Source organism: Phodopus roborovskii, unplaced genomic scaffold (genome assembly GCF_943737965.1).
Source record: "Phodopus roborovskii unplaced genomic scaffold, PHOROB, whole genome shotgun sequence".
NCBI lineage: Eukaryota > Metazoa > Chordata > Mammalia > Rodentia > Cricetidae > Phodopus > Phodopus roborovskii.
The window spans coordinates 56,051,867-56,073,620 of record NW_026126480.1 but is presented as its reverse complement, the minus strand read 5'-3'; the positions used below and the strand labels follow the sequence as shown (position 1 = coordinate 56,073,620).

The window sequence follows — 21,754 nt, the reverse complement described above, 5'->3', positions numbered from 1 at the left end:
AGGACAGGCTCCAAAGCTACACAGAGAAACCCTGTCCTGAAAAATCAAAAAAGTTACAAACTTACACAAAGAAACCCTGTCTGGAGGGAGGGGGAAATTTTATATATATATATATATATATATATATATACATACATACACACACACACACACACATACATACATGCATGCATGCATGCACGCACACACGCATATACATACTGGGGGAAGGGGAGGGAAGTTGGCTCAGAGGATAAGGGTGCTTGCTGACAAGCCTGATGACCTAAGTTGAATCCCCATGATGGAATGAGAGAATCACTTACTACAAGTTGTCCTCTGACCTCTACATGAGTCACAGCACAGTCTCTCTCACACACACACACACTCACACACACACACATGTGTAGTAAGAATCTATTCTTTTATGTAGGTGGTGGTGGTGGTGGTGCACACCTTTAATCCCAGTACTCTAGAGGCAGGGGCAGGTGGATCTCTTGTGAGTTCAATGCCAGCCTGGTTTACAGAACGAGTTCCATAACAGTCAAAGCTACACATAGAAACCCTGTCTCAAAAAACCAACCCCCCCCACACACACACACACTTGGAGGGGAGGTTGAGACGGGTTTCTCTGGTTTTGGAGGCTGTCCTGGAACTAGCTCTTGTAGATCAGGCTGAGCCTACCACCACCCGGCAAGAATATATTTTTTAAAAAGTTATAAACTGAGGCTCTGGTTCCCACCTTGTCATTATAGAAGGCCCTTCCTGTGACCACAGTCCATCTGCACTCAAGGAAGCTGCCAGGTTAGGTAGCTCACAACTATTGTACCCTAGCTCTCACCCTGGATGCCTCTTCTAGCCTCCCCAGGCACCAGGCATGTTATGCGGTACATATACATACACATAAGAACATCTTCAAAATATACTTAAGGAAAAGCTGGGCTGGCAAGATGGCTCAGTGGGTAAAGTGTGTACCTCACAAATCTGACAACCTAAGTTCTATTTCCAGAACCCATATAAAGATGGAAAGAGAGTGGATTTCCTAAAGTTGTACTCTGACTTTCACACAAACATCTTGGTACATATAGCTTCCCATACATCATAGACAATAAAATTAACAAAAGACACGATTTCTATTTGGCTTTTCTTTTTATGTTTGTTTTGTAGCCCTCAGTAGACTAGAACTTCCATAGACCAGGCTGGCTTCTGTCTTGTAGAGGTAGAGACCCCTGTCTCTGCCTCCTGGGTGCTGGGGTTAATGGTGTGTACCATGCTCAGCCTGTAGTTTTTTCTTAATCTTGAAGAGAACTACAAAACAACACCAACTACATACAACTGTATGGACTAGGGAGTCCATACAGGAGCTGGGGTTGTGACGGTTCAGTACAGAGAACTGCTACACTGGAGAATAAAAAGGGAGCTATAGCCAGGCTTGTAAGCATTGCAGCTCAGATGGAAAGGGATCTAGCCCATTTACCCTACAAGGGTACCAACCAAATAAATGAATGCCTCCCTCCTGCAAATTCAGTTTGGTGCTTGCATTTCAGGGTACACTGGGCCTGCAAATGGGAGTGTTCCTGATCTGTCCCATTTAACAGTACAGAGATAAAACCCAAGGAAAAAGGGGAAGCTTTGGCAAAAATTAGCAAGGACGGTTTAGCTTATCCTGAAACTCGGGGATTACCCTGAACTCTCTGATCCTTGTCTCTACCTTCCACGTGTTCGGATTATGGATTTAAATCCATGCTTTTAAATGGCTCTGCTTTCTCAACCAGGACAACATAGAGCCCAAAGTTAGGTCGAGGCTTTTGGTTTGATCTCAAGGGAAGATGTTCTCTTGCTGGAAACAGGTCTTCAAAGCCTGCAGAAAACAGGCTCAGTGGTGAGGGGCGAGAGGTCTCGATTTAAGGGCTCTGAAGGGTATCAGGATGTTGGTACCACTTCCTGTCTCGTGGTTGCTCCGCGCTCCGCACTGCAGCTGTAGTCGCTCGCGTACCGGGAGTGCACGCGCAGCAGAGATATTGCCTTCAGTGACTTTAATTCCATCCTGTTTCTTATCTCAGTTACACAACCTGCGTTTTAATGTCCAGTAGACCGAAAACACCTCATGACCTTCAGGATGTGGGGATGTGGAACCGCGCGCCCGCACCGCCCCAGCCTTCAGGGGCCACGAGCCCCCAGGCTCTCCAGGGCCCGCAGGAGCTGCCCAGCCCCTGACAACCGCCAAGGGGAGCCTGTTGCTAGGGGCGTTGCGAAGGAGGGGCCACGAGGAGGGGCTCCCTTCCGGGAGGAGGGCGATTGATAACCCGGAAGCGGTCGGCAGTGCGGCGCTGTTTAAAGATGGCGGCGGAGGAACCTCAGCAGCAGAAGCAGGAGTCGCTGGGCAGCGACTCCGAAGGTACGGACCGAGGGAATGATGTCCTGCCCGGGCTGGCGGGGGCACGGTTCGGTCGGCCTTTCCCGAGGAGCTCCGGGAGGCAGGGCCGCCGGGGGCCGGGCGCAGCGTGCCACGGAGCCCTCGACCTCCTCCCCTCCCCCTCACAATGGAAGCAGGGCCGCGGCGACCCCCGGCCGGGCGGGGCGGCCAGGTTCCCCGCTCGGCCGGTCGCGCACGCCTGGGGCGGGGCCTGGGCCGTCCCGCCTCCACCCGTCCCGCGGCCTCGGCCGGCTCCCAAACTCAGCCAGCCCGAGTCCTCGAAGTCAAGCCGAGGCCTAGGCCTGAGCCGAGTCGCCCGCCCTTACCCGAAAAGCAGAGAGGCGTTGAGTGACGCTGAGCAGCCAAGCATGAAGTTCCCGGTGGGGCGTTTGGGGTGCTGCCTGCAGCCCTCTTCTTAGAGCTCGTTCTGGCCTTCCAGCCCTCTCTAGCAGATCCAGGCATTGTTTTCCTAGTTCTCTGGTTCTTGAAACAAAAAAAAAAAACAAACAACAACAGCAAAAAACCCTGTCACGTCTTCTTCATGTCTACCATGAACTTGGGTTCTGGGGATTAGTCTTTCTAGTGGGAGGGATGGCCCAGTTGTGGAACATAGATAGGCTCAGCTGACTTTACAAAGTCAATCATCACATGCACACCCTGCTTTAACTGTGCACTCTAGACTAGAGGGTGAGAACTAGGAAACCCAGGTACGAAGAAAGAAATTGTACTCGATCGCACATCTAAGAAGGATCCCGGACGAGAAATTAGTGTCTCCCTATCCAACAGTTTAGAGTCCATAGGATGAGCCTCCCAAATATATGGATGCCTCTAGAAAGTGGTTAGGTATTACTTGGTGCTGGCAATATCCCAGCATATTTTGGTGATGGGAGCAAGGTGCTGGCATTAATCCATTCTTAGGTAAGGGTAGAGGGCTTCGAAGTGCAGTGGCAAGTGACATTGCCAAGAGCTCAGACTGGAATTGTACAAATGTAGACATGCCCACAACTCTTCACTGGTTTTGACCTTGGGCAAGATGGAGTCGCTTCTTTGCATTTGTTATTTGCAAAGTGAGCACCATTAACAATACACAGGACCACAGAAGGATAAAGGGTGTGTCCCAGTAAAGTGCTTGTTGGTGAGATGCTCTCATTCCACCTAGGGCTCCACCCACCTCATCTTACTTTTCCCCAGAGACTCCCTTCCCCAGTCTGCATGCTACAGGATGTTAGAAAGCAGGGAAAAAGGAATAGCAGAGCTGGAAGAGTGTCCTGATTGTGGTCTTTATTCTGTCACTTTATTTACTACTTTTTTTGGGTTGCTAGAAATAGAAGCCAGGAGTTCAAACCTGCAGAACAAATATATCTTCTACCACTGAGCCTCAATCCCAGCCCTATTTTCTTTTCTTCTAAGATAAAGCCTTGCTGTATTTCCAGGGCTGATGTCTAACTCCTAGGCTTCTTGATCCTCCCGGTCTGTTTTGTAAGTACTGGGACTTAGAGAGCTGTGCACTATGCTAGTCGCTTGCCCCCTTTTTATCTCATTTTTGGAGACTGGCTCTGTGTAGCTCCAGGAGCCTTGAACTTGTGGTCTTCTTGTCTTACCCTTGTAAATAGCACCATACCCAGCTACCTTCTCCAAAACATGAGGAAGTGAAACCCTAAAGAGGAAGGTCTTTGCCAGGATTACACAGTGGAGTTTAAGACATGGATGGGCTCCATATTCCAAACCTTCTGCCAAAGCTCCTTGCCATAGAGATAGTCAGGCCCCCACAGTAACCCTTGCTTGGCACTGCTTTATTTTTTCCTAGGTGTTAACTGTCTGGCCTATGATGAAGCCATTATGGCTCAGCAGGACCGAATTCAACAAGAGGTGAGGGGCTGGAGAAGGCTGGGGAGGCAGTATCTGAGGACTTCATGGTTGGGGTATATAGTCAGGGCCTGAGGCCTAGTGTCTATTTTGAAGCCCTCCCCTCTCCAGTCTATGCTAGGCACTCCATGTGTTTATGGGGGTTGCTGTGCCACTGAATGACCAGCCCAGAACCCTTTTTGTAGGTGTTAGGCATGGGTTACTCAACCTCCTTGCCAGAGCATGATGGATCCCTGCCTCCTACAGATTGCTGTGCAGAACCCTCTGGTGTCGGAGCGGCTGGAGCTGTCAGTCCTGTACAAGGAGTATGCTGAGGACGACAACATCTACCAACAGAAGATCAAGGTGGGGTCCTGGCCAGAGGGGCAGGAGGAAGACTTTTCAGCCCTGCTTTTTGCCAGGCCTAATCTTTGAGAGGGCAGGGTGTTGGTGGGGATGGGGCACTCCTCTTGCTGCTAGTTTTTGAAGTGTGCAGCCTCTGGACTGAGACCTCCAGTCACATCAGATTGCCACTCAGCCCCTGTCTTCTTGGCAGGTCCTTCAGTGTCTCTGAGCCCTGAATGTCCTCATCTGTAAAATAGGGACAGTGAAAGCATCTGCCTGTAGGGTGGCTGTAAGGTTGAGGTAGGTGATGCTCAGGTGGGACCAGGTGCAGGCTGGGTGGGCACTGACAACTCAGTGCTCAGCCAGGGGCCACGCTTGCTGGTGTTGGGATGGGTAGATGGGTTATATAGAGACCTGTTCTATAGTCTGTCTGTTGGACCATTCTGAAGGACAGGCTCCCTATGTGTGTCCCTGTTGCATCATTCAAACTGAGGCAAGTTTCTTTGCCAGCCACTGCAAAGGCTGGGAGCAATGGAGGTTGAATTGTGACCCTGGTAAGAAAACAGTATATATAGACAGCCTGAGGATTATAGGTGTTTATATCCTCTACTTGGAGTTGGGGCCTTCAGATGGTCAAGCAGGTAACCCAGTGAGTGAAGCCATCTGAGAAGTTAACTGGGAGGGCACCATAGCACAAAAACAGACATGGTAAGGAGTATCCTCTTCTTGTGAGAGAAGCTAGAATTCATGAGCTTTCCTGACTGAACATTTGGTAGTTAATGAGAATTTAAAATGTTGTGTAGGGCTGGGGTACAGCTAGCTCAGTATAACATGAGCCTAGTGTTTGCAAAGGCCCTGAGTTCTGTCCTTAGCACCTTAGGGGAAATGTATGTGCTAAATGACCTCTCCTCAGCCTAGGTCAGTTAGACCTAGTTTGTGGTCTGCTCATACCCACTGCTAAGGGAAGGGGTTTAGGATTTCTCCAAAATACATGTGAGGACATAAAGGCCCTGACTGTTTTAGGTCTCCGCTCTCCAGTTGTGTGACTTCAGGCTACAGTTATGGGGCAGGTTCAGGGAAGGTGTTGGACTTAGCAAGGGTTTAGAAACCAGTGGCTTCTCCTCTCCCTTGTGACCAGTTAGTAGAGTGGTGCCCTGTAAAACCACTAGGATGTTACTCAGGTTCTTCCTGTCATTGAGTCAGTTAGCAAAATGTTTGAATGTTTGAAGAGAACTGTTGGTAGCAATGTGCCGCTGCACCCTAAACATCCATTCTGTGTACTCTGCCCAAGCCCTCCTGTTCTTCCTGGATGGTATCGACAGAGCCAGGCTGGGTGTGCATTTGGCTCCTGTGGAATGGACTCTGAGGATAGGGTGGAAGTGGGCATGAGCATTCTACAGGGTACCTGACTGTATGTGCCCAGGGAACTTATAGCAACAGGGTGGCTGGACTCTGGTGTTACATTCACTAGGCAGGTGCTCTGCTCCAGGCACTGGAGATAGTGCAGATACCGGGACTAAAACACAGGCCTGTTTCTGTGTTGCTTACAGGGAACAGTGCAAGATAGATATAAACCTAAAAATGTTTGTGGTGGTGCATGACTTTCTTCTGGGAGAATGAAGCAGGAGGATCAAGGCCAGCCTGGGCTACATGTTGAAAAAATGCTGTCTCAACACTGTAAATGTCCCCACCACACACACACACACACACACAGAGAGAGAGAGAGAGAGAGAGACAGAGAGAGGGAGAGAGAGAGAGAAGAGAGTTTGGTTGTTGGGGTTGGTAGTACTGTGGAGAGAAATAAAGGAATGCGAGAGCTTGTGTTTTATAAATAGGGGTAATGATTGAGAACTCCCTGAAAAGGTATATTCGATGAAGCAAGATGACAAGTGACAGGGCATCCAAGAGTCATGGGGGCTAAGGTGGATTAAGAAGCCACTTACGTCTGTGAATGTGTGGATGTCTGATAGGATGCAAGAAGGAAAAGGGCCTGTCTGTAAGGTTACTGTTGTTTTGGGACGGAGAATAGGCCTTAGGGGATAAGATGGAGGCAGAGGGAGTAGTGAGGAGCTTTGGCAATAGAACAGGAAGCAGGCATGATGGACCAGTAGTGGGCTGCGTAACGTGACATTTGAGTACTAGGTGTGTTGAGAGAAGAGCCTGAGGGATATACTGTTTGGTAGGTGTGTTGGGGAGAAGTGAGCCATCTGAGGTTGTGGTTCAGAGCCCAGGCACAGAGCAGGGTGGTGCAACCCAGCTGTGGGAGTGAAGAGGTATAGGGGAGGCAGAACATCTAAGGTGGAACTTTTGCAGGGGGGGGTTGCTGAGACAAGGTTTCTCTGTGTAGCACTGGCTGTCCTGGAACTTGTTCTGTAGACCAGGCTGGCCTTGAACTCAGTAACTCAGATATCTGCCTGCCTCTGCCTCCCAAGCACTGGTATTAAAAGTGTTCACCATCACTCGATCTAGGTTTGGTGGTCTGGAATTTTAGCACTCAGAAGCCTGAGGACAGAAGATTCTTGAAAGTTCAAGGCCAGCCTGGTCTGCAAAATGAGACCTTGTCTCAAAACCAAAATGAAAGGGAAAAACTGTGTCTGTGGACTAAGGTGAAGATCTGCCAGGCCTCTAATGTTCACAGGGCAGGCAGGGAGCCCTATGTTTGGGTGTGTTGTAATTGGCAAGTGTCTTCAGGAAGGATACTGTGTGGTTTGGTGGGAGTCGTAGCTTTTAGAATGAAGAAAGATGCAGGGTCGCCTGGGAGAGAGCAGGTAAAGGAAGAGATGGGATGTAGTGTTGTCACTCACCAGAGGCTGGGCCGAGGAGGGCTGCATTGGCCCTGCTATAGTAGCTCTAGGTTGTTTTTGACCTTGGTCGGACAGAAGCCTTCCATAGGAGTTTGTGTTTTATTGGGAGACCTACCTGGATCTTACATGCCTGTGGGGTCTATACTGTAATCTGTCAACCTGATTCATGTCCTTGAATCTGAAGGAGAACAGGAGCTGGTGGTGAGTATCGGGGTGGCTAAGTAGCAGATGTCCAGGGCCACGTTCTCAGTGTGAAGGGACTCTCGTTACTACTGAGTGTTGCCTGAGGGTTGTCATCTGGCAGGTGTCTTGAGGAAGGATACTTACTGTGTGGTTTGGTGGGAGCCCAGCACTTTACAGTGGAGGAGGATGAGGGATAGCCTGGGAGAGATCAAGTAAAGGAGGAAGGAGCAGGCTGAAGAGAGCAGGGATGGGGTGTCCAGGTGAGTGAGACCTGTTTACCATGCACTGTCATGGGTTTGGGCTTCATTTGGAGAAAGTGGTAAAGGCTGAAGTAAATGGTTCCTGTCCTTGACTAATGAAACACAGTTGGGAGGTGAAAGTGGATGGGGAGCTGATTTAGCCTCAAGACTATAGGGAGGGCTGCTGTGTGTGGCGGGAGCCCTGTTGGGCAAAGGAGCTTTAGGCATTCAGGCAGTTGGTAGTATGGCCTGTTCTGTTCTGCTGCTTTGCCTTGCTTGGATTGAAAGACCTGAAAAATTACAATAGTCAGGGACAGATTTGGTCATCTGTTTTTATAAGCAAACTGCTTTGTAGCCAGTAGCACCCACATGGGGAGCAGCTGGTGCCTTGTACAGCCTGTTGATACATAAGTGCACAGCTTCCGGGAGCCTAAAGGGGAGGGTTCTGTTCCAGTGGGTGACTTGGGGCCCTCATTCAGCAGCATGGAGGTGGGAACCTGGAGTTGAGTTGCCACCTGCTGCTATGACCATTTCCTGGCCTGGCCTGGCCTGGCCTGGCTGGATGATAAACTGGGCTACTCTTCTGCAGGACCTCCACAGAAAGTACTCATACATCCGGAAGACCAGACCTGATGGCAACTGCTTCTATCGAGCATTTGGCTTCTCCCACTTAGAGGCACTGCTGGATGACAGCAAGGAGCTGCAGCGGTGAGGAGGGCCTTGGGGGTGGCTCCAGGCCCCTCCTGATGAATAGGAGATCTGGGCCTCAGGCCAGCCATCAGCTGGGTTGTTTGGGGCTTCCATTTGAACTTGGTGATGGGTGATCTTGTCTAGGCAGAACTGGGCTGACTAGGTTCTTGCCCTGCTGGCTGAGAAGCCCATGCTGGCCTCCCATTCCTTCCCACCCACAGGTTCAAGGCTGTGTCTGCCAAGAGTAAAGAGGACCTGGTGTCCCAGGGTTTCACTGAGTTCACAATCGAGGACTTCCACAATACGGTGAGCCTAGCTGTCTCAAGCTGGGCCAGCAGGGAGGGTGACTCTGTAGGCTGTGGTAAGGGTGGTCTCTTCACTCATTGTCCTCATCTTAACCTCTTGTCCCTGGGTGGGGCAGTTCATGGACCTTATCGAGCAGGTGGAGAAGCAGACCTCAGTAGCTGACCTGCTGGCCTCCTTCAATGACCAGAGCACCTCAGACTACCTTGTGGTCTACCTGCGGCTGCTCACCTCAGGCTATCTGCAGCGAGAGAGCAAGTTCTTCGAGCACTTCATAGAGGGTGGCCGCACTGTTAAGGAGTTCTGCCAGCAGGTGCCACCTCCTCTTCAGCTCTGCCCTGGGACCGTCCTTTTCTCTTTTGTTTAAGGGTGGCACATGCCCGGTTGAGGTTGGGACCTGGGGAGGGGGAGGGTTTGGGGACAGGCCTGACCTGCCCCTGTACCACAGGAGGTGGAACCCATGTGCAAGGAGAGTGACCACATCCACATCATCGCTCTGGCCCAGGCCCTCAGCGTGTCCATCCAAGTAGAGTACATGGACCGTGGTGAGGGCGGCACCACCAACCCACACGTCTTCCCTGAGGGCTCCGAGCCCAAGGTCTACCTTCTCTACCGGCCTGGACACTACGATATCCTCTACAAATAGGGCCGGCTGGCCTGTTGCGTCCTGCCTCCCTCCCCCGCCAGATGCTAGACATGTACAGAGGGTCTTTTGGTTTGGTTTGGTGTTTGTTTTTTATTTGGGGTTTGTTTTTCTTTTTTTTTGTGGTTGTAAATGGTCTTATTTCACCCCTCCCTTCTCCCTGCCACACAACCTTCCTTCCTGTTTTATTAAAGGGGATGCTGGTGGTGAGCCGACTGTGTGTTTCCCTGCTCTGCTGCCCTTCCCTACCTGCCCGCTGGCTGCTGTATGTCTGGCTGTCCCTTCCCCCTCCCCCCCCAGGGTGGGTCCCTCAGCCTTCCACCTATCCACCCCTAAGCATTTCTGCCAAGAGAATTTTGAGGGGGCTAGGCCTCCAAGTTCCTTATAGTTCTGCTGTCTCCTCACCCATGGGCCTGCCCCCTTTCCTCCTTGACTTTACAGGGGTTCCATGGGAACTTTTCAAATTCCTTGGGAACTTGGCTGGAGGTCTCAGGTCACCCACACTCAAAGCTGCCCCTTAGAGTTTGCTATTCTGGCCAGGGCTTCCAGATCACAGCTTTCTGCCCACCTCCAGGAGTCTGCATGATTGAGGAGTCCTGAGATGAGAGGGTTATGGGAGGAGGCTGGCCCAGCTAGATGGAGGAGCTATTCATCCTCACTGGGCCCCAGGAAGAACTGACTTGGTATGAGAGGAACATAAGCCTGGTTCATATCTAGGCAGGGCTTGCCTGTTCCTGTTCCCCAGAGCTCCCTGCCTGTGCTTGCTCCCTCTGCACCCTCTTTGCTTGGGCCATATCTGCATTACCTGCCTTGCCTTCTCCTCCCCACCCCCAGCACTTGTGGGGTCTCAGCCCAGGCTGTGAGCTCCTTGGGGGTGGGCCCTCAATAAATGTGAAGTGCTGCCCAGCCTCTGCTCTCTGGCCAATGCCTCACTCACCCGCCTGGCTCACCCAGGGCTCTTGTAGCCCTCTCGAAGCAAAAAACAGTCCCAAGGCACCATTCCCACAAGGGGGCTACCTTTCCCCCTGGGCCCCAGCCAGACGAAGACCCCAGCACTCGGACAAGTGAGGCTGAATCAGACAGCTTTATTAAGAGGCTTCTGAAAGGCAGGGCAGAACATGCTGAGGGGAAGGGCAGAACTCCGTGGCCAGACTGGAACAAGCCGTCCTGCTTCTCTCAGAGTTGGGATCGAGGTCCCACAGGCCCAGGTGGGTCTGAGGGTAGAGCAGATAGGTCAAAGGGAGTTTAGGACTTCTGAAGGCCCCTGGGCCCCTCCCTAGCTTCGCCCCCCCCCCACTGCATGGAGGTGGGCAACAGCAGGTTGAGCAGGTGTTAGAGGGCCAGGTTAGTGTAGGGTGGCCACACCACACTGGGCCAGGCCCTGCTTACCAGTCCCATTCAAGGTGGGCTTCAGGAGCCTCAGGCTGGAAGGCAGAGGACAGTGAGAGCCGCCCAGAGCCATGGGGGAGGGGGAGGTTGGGGGAGGGGTGGTGGCCAGAGGAAAAACAAGGGTACATACCTACTGGGAAGTAATAGGGCAGGCGCTCTCGGTAAATGCCCTCGTCCTTCTCGAGGAACACACAGATGATAAGCCGATCCACCTGTGCCAGGGATTGCTCAGCCCGGGTGGGGCCCCTGGCCCTCAGTTCCAGACTTTGTGCTTCCCAAACCCACCCACCTGCCTACTATGGGTGTACTGTTGTCAGAGTTTTGAGAATTAACAGTACCCGTCATAGAAGGGGTCCCGGCCCTTTCCCATCAGCTGTCTCACAGGAAATAAGTCCACGGAGAGAGAGGGCCTGGGGAGGGAGGGCGGGTACTGACCGGCCGCACCGCCCAGAACTAGGTGCCCCTGCTCCCGCCTCGCTGCCAACCATTCTCTCCGGTCTCACCTTGTCCTTGTGCTGCTCCAGCCACTCCCGCAGCGCAGCCAGCACTACCTCAGCTGCCTCCTCATTAGGGTATCCTGAGGGCAGGGTCTGTTGAGTCCAGATCTGGCCCCGCCCCGCCCACCTCGATGAATGGTGCCCTCACTGCCCACCCTGGCCTTGCTTTTCCAGACTCACCAAACACGCCTGTAGAGATGCATGGGAAAGCCTGGGGAAGGGAGGGCAAGACATAATAAGTGCCTCCCTGGACATCCCTGTCGTCACCTCCCCCCCCCCCACGCGCCTGGCGACTCTTACCACTGAGCGCAATCGGTGCTCCAGTAGCAGGTCCAGGCTGCTCAAGTAGCAGCTGCGGAGCTCAGCTGCCTGGCTGGCACTGGGCTGGCCTACAGCGATGGGCCCCACTGTATGGATGACATCTAAAGTAGAGTGAGCTTCAGTCAGAGGCCAAGGTTTCCCCTGACATCTTGCCAGAAGGACCCCACCCTTGCGCTCTCCCACCAGCATGCCACTTTGCTAAGTAGTGGAAGACTGTAACTCTACCCTCCTGTCCTGCCCCACTGGGGCTCTGCAGCTCCAGCCCCATTCCATCTGCGCTCTGGGGTATGAGCGGGGCCAGGCCCTTATATTTAAAGTTAAGATGCCCCCTGCAGTTGTGGGCAGTTCCCCTAGTTCACTCACACTTGGCCGGCAGCCGATAGCCGCAGGTGATCTTGGCTTTGCCAGTCTCGCAGTTCTGCAGGGTGCGGCACTCGTCAGTGAGCAAGGGTCCTGCGGCCCTGTGGATGCAGCCGTCCACTGCGGGGGGGGGGGGGAGAAGGGGGGATGGGGTGTGACCGGTTGAAACGAGCAGTAGGATTCCCCTCATCTCTGAAGGATCAGGCATAACACCTCAACCCCGAGAAACTCCAAGGCTATCTAGGCCTTGTTCCACCTGCATCACAAGGCCAAGACCTCCAGCTGCTCTTGTTTCACATCCAGGGAAACTGAGGCTCTAAGGCAGCTGGCCCTGGAGCGAAGAGACACGGGGCGACCGGCAGGGGGCGCGCCTGACCCACCCTCTTGGTTCTCTGTCCGGGACGCGCCCTCCTGAGGTCACTTGCCTGCTCTACTTGGATCTAAGAAGGGGTGGGATACTAAATTCCACCTTTTGACAATGTCATGCCAAACTCTAGGCTTCTTTTAATACCATCTGAGGAACGGAGGCCACGTAGTTCCAAATGGCAGATTCAACCCGGGGCCTGAGCCTGCCTTTTCCAGATTCTTCCCATTGGACCAGGCCTCACAGGTGTCTCTAGACTCTTAAGCCCTGGTGAGGCAACTAGCATCCAGCTTAACTGAGGCCAGGCTCGGGCTTGTTTATCCAACGGAAGCTCTTGGGGTTCTCTGTGACCCTGGGGACCCAGGCCCAGATAAAGAACTCTCAGGGCTTTGATATCCCAGAGTCAGCAGAGGCCCAGAGGCAGGTCTGCTACTGATTCACCCAGGCACGATATAGCTTCGCCCAGGCAGGCTGGGGCAAGCACGGGTTTGTCCCTGCCTGCTACAGATTTTCTCCTGCTTTACCACCATCTCAACTGCAAAGTAGGAACAGTGGCCCCTAAAATGGCAGGGCTGATGAAACCCAGGCCTACTCCGAGAAGGAAAAGCTCCACTGCCTGGCACCTGGCTGTGCTGGCATCATGCAAAAGCCATCTGGCTCCATTTTTACAGATTCCTGCATCCCTCCAACTTCAAATGGACCCTCTTTCTTCTTCTGTTTTCTTTTTGGGCCCTAGGGGTCCTAATTAAACCTAAATTTCAACTTTCCTCAGAGCTGGCACTGGGTGTTTTCCCCAGAGTTAGGGGACCCTGGGAGTGGCCAGGGCAGGGTCTTTCAGCCCCCTCCCTGCCCTTCTCTGCCAGGGGCTGCAGAGCCTGAGCTGAGAGGCCAGCTGCCCCGCCCCCTGGTGAGCGTGTTGCACCCTGGAGTTCACAGCCATCACAGTGTATATGTGATGTGTGGGATCCACAGAGGACCCAGCACAGGACAGAACAGCAGCCACAGCCCGAGTGATCCTAGGCGCAGCACTTTCCTTCTCTGGCTCTAATAGTACTGCCTGCCTCATAGGATGTTGGGAAAATGAATTTTGGGGGTGGGGTAGTGCTGAAGATGGACCGCAGGGCACAGTTCGTTGCTGAGCTGCACCTCAGTACTAAGTAAGTTGACCTTTTTCTTCTTCCATTTATTTTTTTATTTGTGTGGGGGGTTTTGTTTGTTTGTTTTTGTTTTCTTTTTTGAGACAGGCTTTCTCTGTGGCTTTGGAGGCTATCCTGGAACTTGCTCTTGTAGACCAGGCTATTTGATATTTCAGAGACAGGGTTTCTCTGTATAGTCTGCCTGTAGCTCTCTGTAGACCAGGCTGGCCTTGAACTCAGAGATCCTGCTTCCTCTGCCTCCCAGTGCTGGGATTACAGATATGAGCCACCACTGCCTGGTTCTTTTTCCTCCTTTTTTATTTGTTATGTTTTGTTTTTTATTTGCACTACATTACCTCATGTCTCCCAGCTAGTCTGAATTTTGCTGGTGCTGATGACCTTAAACTCTTAACCTTTCTGCCTCTGCCTCTACTCTGAGTGCTGGGATTAGAGAGAGGAGTACACCAGTATGCTGGGCTCTTTTTACTATTATTTTTTAGATTTATTTATTTTACTTTGTGTGCATGTATGTTCACTGCATTTGTTGAATACCCCTGGAACTGGGATTACAGATAGTTGTGAGCTACCATGTGGGTGCTGGGAATTGAACCTGGGTCCTCTGCAAGAGCAGCAAGTGTGTTTTGTTTTGTTTTTCCCAGACAGGGTTTCTGTGTGTAACGGCTCTGACTGTCCTGGAACTCACTCTGAGACCAGGTTGGCCTCAAACTTGTAGAGATCTGCCTGCCTCTGCTGAGATCAAAGGTATGCACCACCACACCCAACAGCAACAATTGCTCTTGACTCCTGAAGACTCTAATTCTTGTGTGTGTGTGTGTGTGTGTGTGTGTGTGTGTGTGTGTGTGTGTGTGTGTGTGTGTGTGTGTTTTCCAGACAGGGTTTCTCTGTGTGGCATTGGCTGTCCTGGAACTGGCTCTGTAGACCAGGCTGGCCTTGAACTCACAGAGATTCTCCTGCCTTTGCCTCCTGAGTGCTGGGATTAAAGATGTGCACCAATAACTCTTGTTACTTAGTTAAGCCATATTGGGCTCGATCAGATTTAGCCCTTATTATAACATTACAGCATCAGGCTCACAGTGTGCACAGGGAGTCATGGAGTCTAAGATGTGCATGAGGATTTGATGGGACCGTACTCCTTACAAGGATTTGTATAGATAGTGTCCCTGGAGCCTACTGTCCCTGCCTGGCAGCCTCACCCTCCTGGCACTCCACTACCTGCTACTCCAATGTGAAGCCTCTTGCAGGTGACCTTGGCTGGTTGCAGGTCATGTAGAGGTACAGCTTGGAAGACCTATGCTTTAGAGACTTAACCTTGCTGCTTAAACGGACAGGCCTGCAGTCTGGCCTTGGAGGCTGACTTGGGAGTGTGAGAATATGGAGGACTGGCACATGACTACGACACTACGATGCTCTGTGAGTGCCTAGGGTAGAGGTTTCCCAAAAGCAAAGATGAGGAACAGGCCCTGGGTACCACATCTGTGTTACCTTCCCCCAGACAGACTGGTCCTGGAAGCTGAGTCTCAGCTGCCTGGTCCCTACCACCCACCCAACATCAATGCCTTTTTGATGCCCCACAACAGTTTGATTTTTTTCACCTGCATAAAGTCCTGCTTTTAATGCCAACAATTGGGAGGCAAAGGTCAGTTAGACTAAATGATAAAATCCTGTCTCATCTAACAATAATAACAACAGCAAACACCTAGGCCTGTAGCTCAGTCCCCAGGACAGCAGACAGCCTGGGTCTTCCCTGGTCACCCTCCTGTGTCCACTTCCTGTCTTCGAGGTCTGGAATGAAATTTCCTCATTGTGGTAGGGCCAGTCTAACTCCCTTCCTCCCCACTGGGCCTCCTTGCAGGAAGCACCTTGGGGTGCTGAGCCAGTCCCATTGATTGTCTTGTTGGAGCCTCACACCCCCACCCAGGAGGTGCTACCAACCCCTTCTTTATGGGAAGAAATTGAGGCACAGATAACAAAATTTGGCTCAGGTCACACACTGGGCACTGAAGAGTCAGGGGCTCTCCTGGACCACATGTAGCTGCCCTTGCCCACCCCTCAACCTCCCTACCCCCGTGGGCCAGTGTTTGTCTGTTTCTCCCAAACCCTTTCTACCGTTTTTTACCTCTCTACCCCTCTTCACCCCTGCATTCTGGCACCCATCCTCTTCCTGAATCAGTGCATCACCAGCAGAGTGTCCGCCTTGGGGACTCTCATCTCTCTGGATACTCAGATCGCCCAGAGGGTTCTCTGCTCCTGCCACCCACCAAGGCTTTTCAGAGACACTAGCTGTTTCCTCCCTGTCCACTCTGAAATGCCCTGTTCCAGGCCTCCTCTGCTGCTGCCCTCCCTCATCCCTCCTACATCTCATTGAACCCCACCCAGTCCCTGCCCCTTCTGTCTAGTCAGTCCCCCAAAGCCCAGGAGATGCTGAGAGATGTCCTCCTGATAACAATGTGGGCAGGCCCCCCACCCTAACATCCACCTTAGGACCTTCAAAAGGTGTGTCCCAGCACAATCATCTCCAGCAAAGAGGGGGAGCAGAGCAGGGCTACCAAGGGCAGGGCACCCATAGAGCCTGACCCTCTCCGGACCAGCCAAGGCAGGCTCTAGTGGGACTGAGGACTGCTGGCTGCTATTTAGGGTGCTGTAATATTCATGAAGGGAAGATTAGATATTTAAATTTATTCAGCAATAAATGTGTCTCAGTGGGGGAGCATTCCTCATGCTAAACAAACAAGCAAGCAGGGGCTAATTAATTATTTACAGGAACAAGAGGAGCCAGTGGCCTAAGGGACACAGAGGGCAGCTATGCCCCTGCCAAAGGGTCAGCTGTCCCCATTCCTCTGTGCCGCTCTGTGGAAGTGGCTCTTTTACATTTTCTTCTGGGATTTCTCTTTCCAGAAATTCAAACCAAAGATTGCTGATAGCTTTGGTTTAGTTATTCAGCCTCTCTGAATCTCAGAGCCTAGGTGTCCAAAGATTTGTAGGAACATTGACTTAGGCTTGGGGGTCACTAACAGGAAGGCAACCAAAAGCCAGAGGACTTAACAAATTTCCAAAGTATTGTGGCTGCAAGCAGAGCAGAAAATAAGATCCCTGTGGCTAGGTCCTGCCTTAGATGAAGTGAGGTAAAGGTTCAAAGAGGCTTAGCCACTTTCTCAGATCACAGAGGAAGAGAGGAATCTGAGTGGCTCTCACCTCCGCCCTGCCCATCCTGGACTCCTGTGGACTCCCCATCAGAAGGAGGGCAAGGGAGAGCCTGGAATGGGGGCCCAGTTCATAGTGATAGCCAACCCAGTCTGCAAGACACAGGCAAGGAGATTTCCAAAGCCAGGTTCCTCTTCCATGGCTTTTCCATGGTGTTTCCAGAGTACAGTCCAGTCTCCTCTCTGTACCTTGGTTTCCTCCGATGTCAGCACAGCCCTCCTTGCTTGGTGTGGGAGGAGGCTGCAGCTTTGTGTATCATACTGTCAGTGTTCACAGGTGGGTGGCTGAGGTCCAGCCGTAGACCTCGAGGGCACAGACCTCTCACTCAACACAGTACCTTCTGCCTAGATCAGGGCTTTGGGGCCTAGGATAGACGGAGGCTATGGAGGGGTGAGGCCCTCTGTCCAAAAGGCACAGGGGACCTCTCCCCATCTGAACATCTAGTCCTGCTTGGCTCTGGCTGGGGGACAGCTCACAGCAGCCACACCTTGGTGCAGCACACTCCTGCCAGGCAGACCACTCTCTTCTCAGAAGGAAGCCTGGCTGGGCAGATGGAGAGCCGAGTGAGCAAGGAGTCCTGGATAAGGCAGATTCCTGAGCTGCTGACCTTTGGGCTCCTACTCATGAAGAGGGCTATGATGACCCATTGGGGCTTTGAGCCCTTCTCTCCTGGCTTGCCCCACACTTTCTCCTTCCTTCTCGAGAGATCTTGGGGACCGAGACCATGATGTTGCCCAGTCAGAACCCACAGTGCCTCTGCTTGCCCTCTCTGACCCTTCATTTGGTGGAAGCCACTTGCCAGGCTCCAGTCCAGAAGAGGCTTGTGCTGGCCCAGGGAAGTACACAGAGCCCACCCTCCTGAGATCGCACCCTGGAGGTATCCAGGCGGGTGGGCGCCCCGGGGAGAAGACGGATGAAAGACATCACTGCGATGTGATCTGAAATTCATTACGGGGTGAGATCAGCTCCTTAAACGGGGATTTGAAAACATTAGGGCTTCATTATGTACACAACCACGGTGTCTCATTCATCATGCAAAATCACTCGAGTTATTAAAGATCCGTGGCAGCCGTGTGTAGGGCCTGGTGGCATCTTGCCTGTTGGGGGCAGGGCATGAGCGCAGTGGCCATGTGGCAGGGGCCAGAGTTGCTGAAGGAGGACTGATTCCCATTCTACCTCTTACTCAGGGATGGTCAGCTGCTAGGTAGGGTAGGGAGCCTCAGTTCCCCCATCTGTACCATGACCTTGCTGACTCAGGAGGAGGCGCTCCAGGTAACACCGCAGTGTTTGGCCTCCTAGGGCACTGTCCTCCCAATGATGGTCAGGAAGGGGCAGCTGGTGACCCAGGGCCTCTGCTTGGGTAAGGAAGGACCTGCCACTCTGTTCACAAAACCTCTTGTGGCTTCTGCCACTCCACAATGTGAAAATGTCAACTCTGTCAGAGCAAGCTGGACTCTGGGTCCTGGAGAACTATGTACTGTTCCCCATAGCAAACATGTTCTAGGGCTGCCACGGGCCAGGCCTGTGTGCCGTGGCACCAGGGAAGAGACAGAAGGGCTGACATGAGAAGGTGGAGCAGGACAGGAAGTGGGGAGGGTGGGAAACATGGCCATTCATTGATCTAAAATGTCCCTCTAGCAAGGGACTGTAGTGGGGTCTGGGTAATAGAATCTACTGGAAGGGACAAAAGAGGAGAGCCGCAGCTCATAAATCCAGGGCAGGAGGCAGGAGTGCAGGACTGTAGCCCTAAGCTGGGGGTGGGGGCAGGAACTGTGGCTAAGGCATCTAGGGATCACCCTAGCACAGTGGGCCTATGTGAGCAAGCAGAAAACTCTGGCTTGCATGCAGCCACTTTTCTGTTCTCCTGTGTGACTCGCACACCTTGGCTGCCAGAGTGCCCAAGGCAGCCCGCAGGCTATGACGGTCACCATTCATTGGGGCAGCGGTGCCAGCTTTCCCTGAGGCCATGGAAGCCGCAGAGATGGCAGCTAGCAGCTCGGAAAGAATCTGCAGGAAGGCCACTCTGGGGTCCGATGCTCAGAGGCCTTCTAATCTTCGCAGGGACACAGGAGAGTAAGGAGGTGGGTGAGATGAAGAGAAGGCAGAGGAAAGAGCAGTACAAAGGATGGGAACAAGAGCAGTTAGAAAGGGACAGGGAAAGTGCGTGTGAGGAGACCCACTGAGAGGGGACCTTCTATGAGGGGACAGAGGACCCAGCTGCACTCACAAGTACCAGGCTGTGGCTGAGCACAGCCGGCCACTGACCAGTCTGCACCCAGCATATGCTGTCCACCCTGTTCCTGCCCCTTAGGTGGTCTGATGGTGTATGTTGGGGTAAATAGATCTTGAGTAGTCATCAAGGTCAACAGAATACCAAGCATGGTTGAAAACAAGTGCTGGCTAAAGTCCAGGCCCTCTAATCCTAGATTTGGGGGTGTGGGCAGCAGGAGAGACCATGGCAGGTAGGAAGTCAGGGCAGCAGGTGCAAAGGGATGGCTGTGAGGGATGTCCCACCATCCAGGCCTCTCCCAGCACGCAGGGCTGGGATCTGGCTTTATGGATGAGGCAACTGAGGAAGGCTCCTGAGCTGAGGTATAGGCTCAGGATAGATGGGCACAAGAAGTCCCTGGCTCTTGCAGCTTTGTGTGGGGCTTACAAGTTGGAAGGCCCGGGCAGCAGGTGGAGGCGAGGGCAAGGGCTTTCTTCTTCCCTCCCACCCTCCTGCCAGGGACCTGTCTGACCCCAACCGTTGGCCCCTAGAGCTGGCCCTTTGGGGCGCTGGCTGGCTGAGGGCAGAGATAACGGCCACGCCGGCAGAGGAGGCGGCCCTGAATTAATCTGTCACTAAGACTTGGCCATGGCAGGCACAGTCATGATTTAGATGAATAATTGAAACGCTCTGATACATTTATTATCCCTTTAGTGCAAAAGTGGCAGAGAAAGACGAGGGGTAATTGAAAAAGAACGCACAAATCTCCCCGAGAAAGCTGGCTCCTCATCGCCAAGTAAACATCTCAGAGCTAATAAACAGTTGAGGCGCTCAGGCCTTGTTGATCCCCATCCTGATTTAGGACCCGCCTCCCTCCTTACCATACAATAGGAGAGTGTTCCAGGCATCTTTTATTGAGCCAATAACCGACTTTCCGGGGAGGTAAAGCAGAGGCATGGAAGGAGAGCGGGCCTGGTGTTCATCAGCTTCTCCAGGACACTAGGACTGCCCTAGGTCATCATGCCACCTTCCCTGCAGTCCTGCTAGCCTGCTAAGCTCCTATGCAACCTTCAAAGCCCAAGTCCAGCATCCCTTGCTTGAGAAGCCTACTTCTAAATTGAGTCATTTGAGGGCAGAGCAAAGTCCTGAGTCCCAGCAGACAATGGGTGCCCACAGATCTACTGCCTGCCCCTCAGGCCTGGGGCAGACCCATACTCACACACAGAGCAGAGTCTGTTCCACCTGCGCTGGCTGACTGGAGGCCACAGTGTCCTGGGCCCTGACCCTCACAGGAAGGACATTCTGGCGGCAGAGTGAGTACAACACAGGAAGGTACAAGTATGTTCCAAGGGCCCAGAGCTAGGGACAGAGGTGATGCAGCAGGTTGCTTGCTAGGGTGTCTGCCGGCCTGTGGCAGAAGGGTCATAATGAGCAAAGAACAGATGAGGGCAGGTAGAGCTCTGAGCCCTTGCAAGAGGAACTTTAGGCCCCCATGGGAGGTTCTAGTGTCTTCCTGGGGTCAGGGCTGTTGATGGACATGTTGTATTTGAAGTGGAGAGCATATGTCCAGGTATCTGGCTTGCTGCATTTCAACTTCAGATGGCAGGCCCCACCAGTCCCTGCTTGATCCCTTCACAGCCCGTGCCCTACACCTCCACCTGTTCGAATCTTATTAGCAGAGTGACAGCCCCAATTGCAGAGGCTCCATAAATCTTAGCTGCATTTCGATGAAAGTCTGTACTCCAGACCTGCTTCCTCCAGGGTCACTGCCCACCCATCCCCTCATCAGTCTGCCTCCCTGCACTCCTAAGGCCCAAAAGGGAGCCAGAGCATCCCACGCTCCCAGGGTGCCTGCCAGCCAGCCCTTTGCTCAGCGGCTACACTCAGGGGCGAGCCCCTCCCTTCACAGGGAAGGCTATCCAGACAGGCCCACATCCTGTGACTCCTTTCCTTCTGAGGGCACAGAAGGCAGTGAAGGCAGTGTTAAAGAAGTCACACCACAGTAGAATGACAGCCAGGATAGACAGCTGTGACCTCAGCAGTAGTCAGGGTGGGTCCCACTGAGAAAATGGCATTCAAGTAAAGGCTTGTAAGAGGGAAGGAGCAGACACTGGTTCCCTCAGGAAAAGCATTCCCGTAAGATTGTGCTGGTCCTGCCCACTGTCATCACAAGGCCCTGAGGTAGGAGTGGCCCTGCCCAGGGCAAGGAGGAAGGTGAGGCTGTAGCCTGGTGGGGAAGGCCTACAGTGCAGAAGTGAGTCTGAGGTGGTCGGGCTGCGTGAGCCACAAGGTGAGGGTTTTCTACCCACCTCTCCTCACCAGTTCAGGCTCTACCATCCTTCCCAAATCTCCCTGATGCCCAAGCTGAGCAGGTGCTTCCGCCTGAGCCCTGATGTACCTGGGACCTCCCACTACCCTGTCATGGCTGGGACTCTCCTATATCTGGAGCTCGAATGGGCACACATCAGGCCTGACTCCAAGCAAGATTTGTTCATGTCCAGTCCTGTAGGCAATAGGTGGTGAATGAATGGTGCGGGATGGGTGGGGCATTGTGGGTAGGGCATGGTGTCACCAACCATGGAGGGCCCTGGTCCTCTCAAAGGGCAGGCTTGGGAAAAGGTCCCCAAAGGCCTACTCGTGGGCACCCAATCCCCATCCTGGGAGGCAGTGACCTCCACAGGGACAGCTAGAGGAGAGTGGGGAGGGAGGAAAAGCATCTCCAGCCACAAACAGCCCCCTGCATCCTGGCTGGTCACCGACAGCTCTTAGTGCTGTGCTTATTTATTCCTGACCTTCACTGCCCCTTTTATTT

At 52.9% G+C, this 21,754-nt stretch overlaps 2 protein-coding genes across 3 annotated transcripts in view; one reads left to right on the top strand and one right to left on the bottom strand.

The window, feature by feature from the left end:
- The first annotated feature begins 2,207 nt into the window (after window positions 1–2,207).
- Otub1 (OTU deubiquitinase, ubiquitin aldehyde binding 1) lies at window positions 2,208–10,350 on the top strand. Its single transcript, XM_051193860.1, has 7 exons — window positions 2,208–2,374; window positions 4,200–4,261; window positions 4,505–4,603; window positions 8,398–8,516; window positions 8,720–8,804; window positions 8,920–9,114; window positions 9,250–10,350. The coding sequence occupies exons 1-7, from the start codon at window positions 2,317–2,319 to the stop codon at window positions 9,445–9,447; spliced, it is 816 nt and encodes a 271-aa protein (XP_051049817.1). The 5' UTR covers window positions 2,208–2,316; the 3' UTR covers window positions 9,448–10,350.
- A 159-nt stretch (window positions 10,351–10,509) lies between these two features.
- The window catches only part of Macrod1 (mono-ADP ribosylhydrolase 1), a 144,317-nt gene continuing 133,072 nt past the window's right edge, over window positions 10,510–21,754 (bottom strand). Inside the window, exons 5-11 of one of the 2 annotated variants that reach the window (XM_051193850.1) lie at window positions 12,015–12,131; window positions 11,631–11,752; window positions 11,511–11,541; window positions 11,337–11,410; window positions 10,964–11,045; window positions 10,834–10,868; window positions 10,605–10,658 (exon numbers count right to left, since the gene is read on the bottom strand). In XM_051193850.1, the coding sequence (XP_051049807.1) occupies window positions 10,864–10,868; window positions 10,964–11,045; window positions 11,337–11,410; window positions 11,511–11,541; window positions 11,631–11,752; window positions 12,015–12,131 (431 nt within the window). In that variant the 3' untranslated portion in view covers window positions 10,605–10,658; window positions 10,834–10,863. Of the gene's footprint in view, window positions 10,659–10,833; window positions 10,869–10,963; window positions 11,046–11,336; window positions 11,411–11,510; window positions 11,542–11,630; window positions 11,753–12,014; window positions 12,132–21,754 lie in introns of both variants that reach the window. The other variant, XM_051193849.1, reaches the window with a different exon arrangement.